Source organism: Miscanthus floridulus, chromosome 2, assembly GCF_019320115.1.
Source record: "Miscanthus floridulus cultivar M001 chromosome 2, ASM1932011v1, whole genome shotgun sequence".
Taxonomy (NCBI): Eukaryota; Viridiplantae; Streptophyta; class Magnoliopsida; order Poales; family Poaceae; genus Miscanthus; species Miscanthus floridulus.
In genome coordinates, this window is record NC_089581.1 from 1934316 (window position 1) to 1946427 (window position 12112).

At 47.6% G+C, this 12112-nt stretch overlaps 1 protein-coding gene across 2 annotated transcripts; it reads left to right on the forward strand.

Moving 5' to 3' along the window:
- Positions 1-232: 232 nt before the first annotated feature.
- On the forward strand, positions 233-6008 carry LOC136514712 (uncharacterized). Of its 2 annotated transcripts, XM_066508458.1 has the most exons (10): positions 239-517; positions 1856-1921; positions 2840-2964; positions 3065-3225; positions 3559-3628; positions 3796-3850; positions 4602-4685; positions 5144-5182; positions 5266-5312; positions 5445-6008. In XM_066508458.1, exons 1-10 carry the CDS (start codon positions 407-409, stop codon positions 5554-5556), a joined length of 870 nt encoding a protein of 289 aa, XP_066364555.1. In that variant the 5' UTR covers positions 239-406; the 3' UTR covers positions 5557-6008. The 2 variants fall into 2 exon arrangements, with proteins under 2 accessions (XP_066364556.1, XP_066364555.1); XM_066508459.1 differs by lacking the exon at positions 1856-1921 and having other exon boundaries at positions 233-517.
- Positions 6009-12112: the final 6104 nt, after the last annotated feature.

Here is a 12112-nt window from a genome sequence, read left to right on the forward strand (position 1 = left end):
GGAAACTATGGCGGGTCACAACGGTGATGTGTTGAGGTGTGGCTGAAATTCAAACGCACCCTAAATTGGCACCACCAAAAATTTTGAAATATTTTTCTACTCTAACTCGGCCAATACTTGTATTTGTAATTTTCACTTATATTTTTCAAACAAAAATAACAGCAAAGGTTTTGGCGTTGTTTCCATTTTTTAGCAGGTCTTGGCACGGAGGCGGTTTTCTGGGAATACGCCCTCGGCGCAGGAGTGACGGACCACCGTTCTAGTGGCGGCGGCGGACCTGCCCGCACGGCCGACACTCTCGCTGTCTCGCTTCCTGCCCGCGAAGCTGCAGTTCAGTCTCCACCACAAGTGCTCTCGTAGCGTAGAGGGAGGCCAGGGCAGCGGCAAGCGTGGCCGGCGAACACGGATGGCGAGCTCGGCCACGTACTCCGCGTCCGCTACCACCGTGGTGGCGATGGCCAAGGGCAACGGCAACAGCAAGGGCGTCAGAGGCGGCGGCTCCGCGGGCACCAACAAGGTCAGGCTCCGCTCGGCCCAGTCCCCTTCCTACTGAATTCCGATTCCGTGGCCTCGGATTTGGGCGGGATAGTCGCCCGGGATGGAGTAATGCAGGGAAGACGGTGTTCGCAGGCAGGATTTTTGTTGCTTCTTACTGGAAGTGGGAACATGGAAAACGAGATGAAAAAGAAAGAAAGGAAATTTGATGGGTGTATAAGGTTCAATCAATTGAATAGCCAGGGGAAAAAAAGATGACCTCGTTCGCTTAGCTGAAAAAACTGAGCCGAAACACTGTTTCCACTGATTCGTTGCCATAGGAAAACACTGTTCTGGCCGAAAAAACAAGTTGAAAAGTATGGATTATAAGACAAGCGAACAGGGCCAAGTATATTGGTTCCTGGCTTCCTTCTATTAAGAATAGATCTTCCAGGAAAAATGAATGCTAATGGGATACCATCACAACAGTTATTAAGGCATTGCATTTTAGGATTATGAACACATTGGGATCACTTATCTTTAACCTAGGAGATAGGAATTCTGCAATTTATGACAGATCAGGAGTACAGTTGGACTGTTGGAGCATCCTTCTCTGCTTAACTGTGTTTTTGTGAAAGGTAGCGGCAGCACTTCGGTCCTGCAGCAATAAACAGATTTCAGCAAGTTTTCAGGATACTATTATGAATGATTTTGCAAAGCTACCCCAACCTAGTTCTTGCACCTTATAAAAAAATCCTACTTCTTGCAGATTGCAAACCCAAAGTTGCCATATGTACTGCCTGCACCATATACTTTTCTTGTATGTTTTGTTCAATATATCTGAAATAGAATGACGACACAATCTAAGCCCATCAAAAGTAGATCTCTTACTTCAGTCAAACTGTCGGGTCTGAACATTTTGAGCAGTCCAAAAACATGGTATATATATGTCAGCATGCATTCAATATCTGTATGACTGTATTACATATTTTAGAACTTCTAGCATAACAACTTCAGACAAGTAGTTACAAATAATGAGGCCAAAGTTGACTAAGCTTTTCAGTATATGTGATCCATGGAGAAACTGCAAATCTTCAAAATGGATTATTTTTAACTACTCTAGTGTCTATCTTCCATCAGAATCCAGGATTTTTGGAAATTCAAGGCCTAGCAAGTTCGTCTATTGCATCATAGTACTAGAGAACTAGCTTGTCAATGTCATCACACCTAAGATCAAATTAAAAAGATTCATGTTTATGCTAAAGCTGACTATTTTCCACTGGGATCACTTATCTTGAACCTAGGAGGTGGGATTTCTGCAATTTGAGACAGATCAGCAGTACGGTTGGAGCATCCTAACAAAGATGTCTCTTATTTGTAGGTGACGCGGCCTCCTAGGATTACATCTAATGTTAAGCAGAACTTGAGCATTCTAAAATTTTGGAAGGTAACTTTTCCTGCATTCAGTTTTAAAACTTCCATTCCAACATTGCCATTGCCTATCTGCCTCCGGTGCTTAAATTCATGTCATGCTAAACACCTTATAAAATTTCTGCAATCGCATATTGTAAGTTTGTAACTGCATCAAGTGTTTCTTTGATGCATTCATTTATTCTTGTTTCAAAAAATGCATTGAGTGCATGCAAGGTTAACTTTACAGCAGCAGCAGCAGCGGAGTGTGTGTGTAGAGTTGTGTGTGGTTTTGTGTGCGTGTGTTGTATGGGTTCTTATCCCATTTTATTATCTTCTTAATATAATGATGCGCAGCTCTCCTGCGTTTTCGAGAAAGAAAAAAGACCGGCATGGGGTCAGATTATCAGATGCATGTAATGCTTTTGTAGTTAGAAATGGTTGGGTGTTATGGTGGGTCAAGTGTACGAAAGGAGGAAGCACACTCGTGGCTAGGCGCGCTGCATGCCAGCCAATGCGCATGCCAGCTCTCGCGATCAGCTGAGACCAAGCCAGCAGGTGCGGTCACCACTACTCGCCATGCTCGGTCACCATGGATCGCCCGCAGGAATAGCCTTTCTATGTTTAGCTTTTGTCAGTTCAGTGTGAGTGGTTGAGTGTTAATCGTTTGAACTATATGTACTCATTAGTTGGGAAATAATAAGGTTAGCTGGATATTGAGATCAATCTCTCCTGCTCCCGTGTCTCTCTCGCTCTCGACGCCGGGTGCCAGCATGGCGTCGCAGCCTCGCCGCCGGGGATTCAGACCTCAGCCAGCCACCTCCTTTCCCTACAACCTACGCCATAACCCGAGCTCCAACATTGGGACTCACAGTAGTTCTACTTTGTTATGCGGTGCGTCATTTTCAGAGTAAAACACATTAGTTGTTACAATTACCTAAACCTTTGTTCTCAGGAATTGGAAAGGAGGCAAACAAGTGGACCTCAGCCTGCTACTAGGTACCGCAAAAAGAAAGTAATAAAAGAAGTGCTTCCTGATGACACAGACTTCTACGAGGACCCTTCTTCCACTCTTCACTTGTCAGGCTTGCCCTTCCTTTCAAATCCAATTCTCTTAAAATTAGTGGCGATTCAAATTGGTCATTCTGAGTTGCTGACTTTGCCTTTTCATTTAATATAGGACAAATGAGGGTTTGGAAATTGCTTCACCAGTTATTCTTGTGGATGGCTACAATGTATGTGGCTACTGGGGAAAGCTTAAGAAGGATTTCATGAATGGGAGACAAGAAATTGCTAGACAAACGCTCATTGATGAACTGGTATCTTTCAGTGCAGTAAGAGGTCTGCTCTAAAGGATTAAACCAGTTATAATAGTGAAAATGTCTCAGCTGTGGTTTCTCAAAAGAAAAAGGGTCCCAATCATGCTGTCTACTTCAGCAATAACTTAGAGCTGATACGAAGTTGAACTACTTAGTGTACTACGATTTATAGTAAATTTAGTCACAGCTTACAGATGAATGTGACTAATCAAGTGTGGAACATAACTCAATCAGGTTTTCTTTACCTGATGACAATACCATTTCCCCTTCATTTTCTCAGCAATTTTTAATTTCCTTGATAGCCATGTACAATCTTATGGCGGCTTTTATATCTTTTTACCCAATTATATTGCAGAGGTAAAAGTTGTAGTGGTATTTGATGCTGCCAATTCAGGGCTTTCCACACATAAGGAAACATATAAAGGGTAAGAAGCTATAAATTGACTTTCGGTGCTAGGTCTCCCCCCCCCCCCCCCCCCCCCCCCCCCCCCCCCCCACCCCCCCCCCCAAGTGGAAGTTCAATATTTCTGTTTGGTCTTTACAGGCACTTATTAGAGAAAACCTAACATACAGATTTTGCCTCATCGAACAGGGTCGATGTTGTATATTCTGCCGACTTATCTGCTGATTCTTGGATTGAGAAGGAGGTACATGTTGGAATTGCACATCAGAAGCATTGGCTAGAGTTCCTTGTGTAGAATTATGACGCTACTCACCAGTGTATGGTTGATGATCGAATTTGTTATCTGGGCTATGTTTTTGGTGCAGTCCAGTGCTGTTTCTGTAGTCCTTGAGTGATCATTGGAGGTGGTAGTTTCCTTTTCCTCATATCTGAACTGAAGGCTCATGAGCCATGTTTGTGCTCTGTTCTTGGGACAGATGGTTGATGCCGTAAACATTTGAACCTGAATTTGGTCCTGGTAGCAATGCTAATGGGCCAGGGGTTCTCCCTGGAACTCTAAAAAACTCACCAGTCTATGGCAAAAGTGCCCTATTGTATGAAGATACATGACCCCGCCCCCCCCCCCCCCCCCCCCCCCCCCACCCTAAAAAGAAAAGAAAAGTAATTGAGCCAGTTACAGCATGCAGGGAGGCCAGTACATCTTAATCCTAGCTGTGTCATAACCAGCTGTTTGAATCTTTAGAGATTCTACAGAAAGGGATTTGCAATAGAAGTACAATATATAGGAGCATTTTGCTGCTCCAATGTAATGCAGTTTGTTCCCATTTCATCAAGAGGCATTTACTATAATGTTAATTTTGGCACTACAATATTTCTCTGGACTTGGGCACATGATTTTTGGAGCAAATGCTCTTGAAATGAGTTCATATCTGAACACAGATGAAATACATAGTATGTAGGTACTGAGTGTTTTGCTGGTTCTTTCACCTATGCAGGTCGAAGCTTTGGTGGCAGATGGCTGCCCGAAAGTGTGGGTAGTGACATCCGATGCACTGGAGCAACAATTAGCGCATGGAGAAGTATGTTTTCTTCCTTTCTAGGATAAGCTGCTTTATTTATCTCTACCAGGCAATAGACATTTTTTCAGTATTTTTCTCGCAAAAAAAAAATATTGTACTTTTGTTATTAAGTTCTGCCACAAATTTTATCAGTGTCATGGAATAAATTTTGCCAGAAATGTTCGCTGGTTCTTTTCTTGGAAACATGAATCTGATTGTTATATTTCAGAACATAGAAAGGAATAGGAAATGATAGGGATCAACGGATGATGATCTATTCATCTGAATATATGAAATATGGTAACTATGCTTACATTTGTGAGGAAATTATCATCCAGAACAAGATGAATGATGGAGAGCAGTTGAAAGTTTATACTTATAGCATACATAATGGTGTTTGTTGCTACTTTCTTTTTCACCACATATTCACATGTTGCATTCGTGATGATTTAAAGTAGTTTGTATTGTATATTTTGTAGGGTGCTCTTATCTGGAGCTCTAAAAGATTGGTCAAAGAGGTTAGTCCTGAATTTGTTTGCATTTCATGGATTCAAATTTGTCAAACATTATAATAACAGAATATTTTCTTGTGGCTCTGCAGATAAAAGAATCGGAAAAGGAACTCGATCTAGAGCTGAAGGAAACCAGGTCTTAAGTTACATCTTTGCAAAGATTTGCTCTGTGCATCAAAGAGACAACTTCACCTATCCACCTGTGGAGTTGCAAAAATGCCTGCACAATTTCGTTCTGATCCATTCTATATGAATCTAAAATTGACAGGTCCACGTCGTTGCAAGGAAAACTCCTGCAGCACAAGCTGAACCCAAAAGTAGTACACGCACTAAAAGGTCTTAGGAATAAGCTTGAAGAACAAGAGCGGAGAAAGAAGTGACCACTAACTACTGGTGACCATGGTTGACAAGTGAAGAGGTGTACATAAGTGTGTTTGTGCGCAGACATCAACTAACACTAGAGACTGGATCCATTGACAGCGGAGAGAGGAGCTAAGTTCGATGCGAGCACAAAGACCATTACGAGAAGACGGAGAAGAGGAGCATGCTAACATCATGTAAATGAACCTGGTTTCCTTTGGGGTGCAGTCAGTTTTGTGTAGACACCATCGGAGGCCTGTGGAAAATAAAACCACGCATGATATTGATGCAGCTTCTTGTTGTTAGCTGCTGACGTTTTGAGGCATGTGGACAGCTCTTGGGGACAGATAGAGATGGATTGCAAATCCCAATCAATGAATCCTTGTATATTACTTTTTTTTGTGTGTATATATGATGTACTGACTGGTTCACAGCACCACAACTAGCAGTGGCAGGTCCAATTCACGAGGTCCCTTCCTCTAAAGTTTAGTCCCTATCGAGTATTAAAAAGATTAAGAAAATAACTAATTGCACAGATTGCGACTACTTTGCGAGACGAATTTTTTAAGCCTAAGTAGGCCATGTTTTGACAATGCGGTACTAATGCCGGACTAATTAGGTTTTGTGGTACGATTCGATGCTGGGTAAAGATGGTGATATGCACTGCTCATAAAGTTCGGCAGATGGAGAATTTATCCAACAATTGCTTCATTTTATTGCCAGAATATTCTATCGTTATTGTGATTGTGATGATCTCTTGTTGAATGTGCCTGTTGTCTGATCTATATGTGGTTTAGTGCTGCAATAAATTCTACAATGCCTCGTTGATGTTGTGGTTATCTTAAGTCTAGCAGTCCAGCTTGGTTGTGGTTGTGAATTTACTTAGTACTGGTTCGAGTTTGGTTGCTTGTTTCACATATTATAAGTATTGTGTCCTGCTAGCAGGTTCTACTGAAAATAGTACACTCTGTTTTTGAGAATCAGAGACATAGCATAGTTTGGAGCTATCTGTTTTTTTTTTCCTTTTAATGGCGAAGGGAGCTGCTATCTGACTAGTTTATTGAGACATAGAGCTACTTGCTGCTAATATTTGCCTTGCTGTTGATTTCTTGGTTTTGCAGCTAGTTTTGTTAGAAGAAACTAGATACTGTCGAACTGTTTAGGCAAAGCCCCATAATCTGTTTCCTTGTGTACAATTTTTGCACGCCCGTTTTCTTTTTGTGTCGTTCTGAAGCATGAATGCTTTCAGGGATATTTTTGGTGAAAGTTTGATAATGCAGCATTGGATTTTAATTTAGTATGATAATGTGTTTTGAGTAGATTTTCCCCTTGACAGAATCTGGTGCCTTTCTTGAAGTTTAGATCGTCCAATGGTTGCTACAGTGGCTGTTCTTTGAATGTAGTGTTTAGATTCAAATTTGTCCGTTTGGTTTTGTATTGCCTCCCATATTTCTCTGTATGCTCAGAAACTCTAGTTTTCTGGCACTGTCTTGTCATATTTACTTTGGATCTCAACCTAACCATCACTTGTTGCCAACTTACGTCTTCCGTAAGCCTTGTTTATGCAAAACATAGCTTCACTGACCCGTCTAACAAAGAAGCAGAGCCCCTGCTTATTTTAAGATCGACTAGTTTACGTCTTCTTTCAAGTGGAAGTTTCCTGTCTTTTATCTAAATCCAGTTGAAAATGAACAATTCCTGATGGAAAAACCGGACGAAAGTCAAGGAATGTAAAAGCACCGTATGCGTGAGTGCAGAAAGTGAAATAGTGGACTTGGTAGTATGATCATTTCTTATAAAGTTTATAAAGGTTGATAGCATAGCATTGGTCATTGGATTAGCGCCCGTGCAATTTTGTTTAAGATCTCTGCGCAGTTGCGCTTACTTCCAGTTTTAACCATCAAGTAGTACCTGGTCTGGTTTGATTTTGACGCACATTTCGGATGAGCACAAATCCCATAAACCTGACCACTGGTTCACCCATGTCGAACTCACAAATTTTAGGAGCATGTTACCTGGTCTGTAACTTGGTTGACAATGTCTTCTTTTTTTTTGACTAAACCATTCTAATTTTGTGCAGGAAAGGATATCAGACATGACGTCAACAATTTTTCTAAGATAGCAAGAAAGTCAGTGGTTATCATTGCTGACAAGAAGGATGAAGATGCCTACTGTAGTGGTTGTGTGATGATTAAGGACGGGGCTGTGACAGTGATAGCGTCCTCAGATTTTGTGAAGGGACGAGAGAGGCACCTGAAGGTTGTCTTTTCTGACAGGGAAGAGTTAGAGGCCACAGTGGTTGCTGTACAAGATTCATTCCACCCAGGCTGAGGCAATCAGTTTGTTGTAAGATGAAGATGGCCTTCTACCAGATTTATGTATACTCCCATCTCTCAGACCTCTAACCAGAGGATGTCCACCTTTTCTACTGTGGGCAATTCCACTACTTGCTTCATATCGACAGAATGAGAAAGATTTGGTGGCCAATTCCACTACAGATTTGTCATGGCAATGTTATGCCGGTATATCTTCTAATTTTGCACAATGGAAGGAGCTTTTGTTGTTTCAGTAAATGTTATTATTGTTAGCATAGGCGTCTGATAGGGCTGTTATGGGCCTGGTGTTAAGGCCCATGCGGCTAGTGCCTTAGGGGTTAAGTTAGATCGATAAGGCAAGGATCACCGTTGATTGGGTGTTTCTATAAACCCTTCGGATCCTTGCCTATATGTACCATGTACTCTTGATAATCAATCTATCAATCCAGAGATATATTTGCTCTCATGGTATCAGACGCCTAGGTCAGGGGACCTCTCTTCCGTTGCCTCCGTGCCGCCGACACTCCGTCGCGCGCGTCCACTCTCCCCCGCACCGGCTTCTCTTTGCCGTTCTGCACCCTCCCCTGCACCATGTCGCCTACCCCTCCCTCCTCTCCCAGGGTCACCGACGCCTCCTCTGCCACCATCCAGGACGACGCCATCGCCCAGCGCACCGCAGAGGAGCGCGCCAACGCTGCCGCCGCCGCTGCCTAGCGCATCGAGCGCAAACGCGTGGCCGCCCGGGACGCAGCCCTTGCCCGCGCTCAGGAGGCCGACGAGGAAGCCGCCGCCGCCCCGAAGGCCCGCGACGAGGCCGCTCAGCGCGCCAGCTCCGCCCTGGCTCGCGCGGCCCAGGCGCACGCGGCCGCTGCTGCCGCCATGGCGCCACCAGAATCTTCTGGCGCAAACCCTGGCGGCCCTCCTCCACCTCCTACCGATCTGCGCGCCGCCCTCCTCTATCATGAGGTCGTGGCTCTGCTGCAGCTCCACTCCCAGGCCGTCGCCGTGAACAACATCCGCAATCACGTCACCACGGTCCTTGACGTCGACTCCGGCAACTTCAACCGCTGGCGTGATCAGTTCTTGCTCATCCTTGGCAAGTTCTCCCTTCGGGATCATGTCCACGCGGAGCCTCCAGTCCCTATCTCTCCTACCTGGGATCGGATGGACTGCGTCGTCAAGGCCTGGATCATCGCCACCCTCACCGACGACTTGGCGGAGATCATCTCTGCCCAAGGCTCCACCGCACGCCATGCTTGGTTTGCCGTCGAGTCTCAGTTCCTCGGCAATCGGAAGGCTCGCTCCATCCACCTGGAGACGCTCTTTTGGAACTTCGTCCAGGGCGACCTCTCCGTCACCGATTACTGTCGCCGGTTGAAGAAGATGGCGGACGATCTCACCGCCCTCGGCGAGGCCGTGACTGACCGAACCCTTGTCCTCAACGTCATTCGTGGTCTTAACGAGCGTTTCAGCCACGTCAGCACCCTCCTCCGTCGCACATGTCCCTTCCCCTCCTTCCTAGAGGCACGCGACGACCTCATCCTTGAGGAACTCACCTTGGAGAATAGGAAGGATGCTTCCGCCACCGCTCTCGCTGCTACCTCTACGACGAACAGCACCGCCCCTACGTCTTCTGGCTCCGGCTCCGGTAGCACTGGGGGTGGCTCCAAGTCCTCCAACAATCGCCGCAACAAGCGCAGCGGCGGCAAAGGCGGTAGCAGCACTGGAGGTGGTGGCGGTGGCTAGGGGCCGCGCCCCTATGCTGGTCACAACCAGCAGCAGCCCACCGGCCAGCAGCAGCAGCCTACTCCCGGTGGACGCTGGCCCAGCTACTACAATCCCTAGACGGGCACCATCCAGATGTGGCCCGGAGGCCCCCGCCCTCCGCTGGCGCCGATCCCGGTGCCCCCTCATCTAAGCAGCAGCAGGCGCTCCTCGCGCAGCAGCAGCAGCAGGCGCTCGTCACCCACAGCCCGGCTGCTGCCGCTGCACCCGACGGCGCCGCACACTGGGCTGCCCCCGGGTACTACAACCCCGTGGCCGGCCTTCCCTCCTGGGATCCGACGGCGCTTGCCTCCGCTTTCAGTACCACGTCCCTGACTCCACCTCCGTCCAGTGACTGGTACTTCGACTCAGGTGCTACCTCCTACATGACCTCTCAGTCCTCCTCTCTTTCACATATTCTTCCTTTGCGGTATCCTACTCCTTCATCTATTGTCGTGGGTAATGGGTCTATCATGCCTATCACCGCCACTGGCTCCATAGAGTTGTCCTCCTCTTTACGTCTTAATAATGTTCTTGTGTCACCGCAACTTATTAAGAATCTCATCTCTGTTCGCCAATTTACTATCGACAATAATTGTTCTGTGGAGTTTGACCCCGCTGGTTGTTCTGTGAAGGTTCTTCCCTCCCGGACCGAGATCGTCAGGTGCAATAGCTCCGGGCCGCTATACCCCCTGCGCCTACCTCCAGCTCATTCCCTTGTCGCCCAGGACTCCTCCCCGCTGTGGCACCGGCGACTTGGCCACCCCGGCCATGAGGCGTTGTCAAAACTTGCATCCAGCACCTCGCGTCATATTAGTGATTGTTCAGATTTGTGTCATGCTTGTCAGTTAGGGCGTCATGTTTGATTGCCCTTTCATTCGTCCACCTCTCGTGTGTCTAGCAAGTTTGATCTTATTCACTGTGATCTGTGGACCTCCCCGGTTGTCAGTATTTCTGGTTATAAATATTACTTGGTTATACTTGATGACTGCACTCATTACTTGTGGACGTTTCCTCTGCGACTCAAATCTGACACTTTCAGCACACTGGCCTAGTTCCTCGCCCATGTCTCCACTCAATTTGACACACGTGTCAAATCTGTCCAGTGCAACAATGGGAAAGAGTTCGACAATTCGAGCACTCGCCACTTCTTCCTCGCTCAGGGCATTCATCTTCGCATGTCCTGCCCCTACACCTCACCTCAGAACGGTAAAGCTGAACGCATTATTCGTACCATTAATAATGTTGTTCACTCACTGCTCTTTCAGACATCCATGCCTCCCTCCTATTGGGTGGAGGCCCTCTCCACTGCCACTGTCCTCCTCAACATATTGCCTACCAAGACTCTCCAGTTCTCTATGCCTCACTTTGCACTATTCGCAAAGCTGCCTACATATGATCATCTCTGGGTCTTTGGTTGTAAGTGTTACCCCAACCTGTCTGCCACCGCTCCTCATAAACTCGCTCCTAGGTCTGCTCTATGTGTCTTTTTAGGCTACTCCACCCACCATAAAGGATACCGCTGCCTTGACCTCTCCAGCAATAGAGTTATCATCTCCAGGTACGTCATCTTCGATGAAACGGCCTTTCCCTTTGCTGAGCGTCATGGTCCCAGCAATCCAGTGGAACTCGAGTTTCTTGACTTTACTGATGATGTTGTGCCAGCTCCTATTGGACCCTTGCACACGTTGTTTCCTGCAGGCATGTCTCCCAGCACCTTCGATGTTCCTGCTGCCCCTGCCGGTCCTCGTGTGGCTGAGCTTGGGGCCCTCCCTGGTGACACCAGTACCCCTGCCAGTCCTTCTGTGACTGTGCCTGGGGCGCCCGAGGCTACTGATCACGTCTCGGTGCCGGCGCTCTACATCCCGCTTGCGCTCCGGTCACCGGCGACCCCCCCCCCCCGCGCCACGCGCGGCCATGGTGCAGGCACCAGGAAGCCCTCCCGGGCCACGCGTGGTCCCCAGCGGCTCCCCACCGGCCAGCGCGTCTGGTAGCACATCCCCGCGACTGATGTACGTCCCGCCCGTGCTGCACGCTGGCTCGACGTCCCCTACGTAGTCCGCAGGGTTTCCCACGCCTCCTCAGGCACCCCACGGGCCTCCACCGGGATTTCCACCGCTTCGCTCGGCCCGCGACTTCACGTACCATTACTCGCGTCGCCCGCAACCTCCACCGGTCGTCCTAGCGGCTCCTGCACCGGTTCCTGCAGCAGCAGCCCCGCTGCCAGCGGCCTCTTCATCGGTCCTTGCAGCAGCCGCCCCGCTGCCCAAGGGCACGGTTGCTGTCCCTCCGGTGGCCAACCAGCACTCTATGGGCACCCATTCGAAGAGCGGCTTCCGGATGCCTGCTGCCTACCATGCTGTGCCACTCTCTCCGGTGCCGAAGACCTTCCGTAGCGCTCTTGCTGATCCCAATTGGCGAGCGGCTATGGAGGAAGAACACGGTGCTCTCCTGCAGAACCACACCTAGGATCTTGTGCCCCGTCTGCCCTGGGCCA

What these genes read in the sequence shown, in the direction of transcription:
- LOC136514712 (XM_066508458.1), top strand. Translation starts at nt 407, where the DNA reads ATGGCGAGCTCGGCCACGTACTCCGCGTCCGCTACCACCGTGGTGGCG. An exon ending in GCTCCGCGGGCACCAACAAG is followed by an intron (nt 518 to 1,855) that starts GTCAGGCTCCGC and finishes TCTTATTTGTAG; the next exon opens with GTGACGCGGCCTCCTAGGAT. An exon ending in AACAATTAGCGCATGGAGAA is followed by an intron (nt 4,686 to 5,143) that starts GTATGTTTTCTT and finishes TATATTTTGTAG; the next exon opens with GGTGCTCTTATCTGGAGCTC.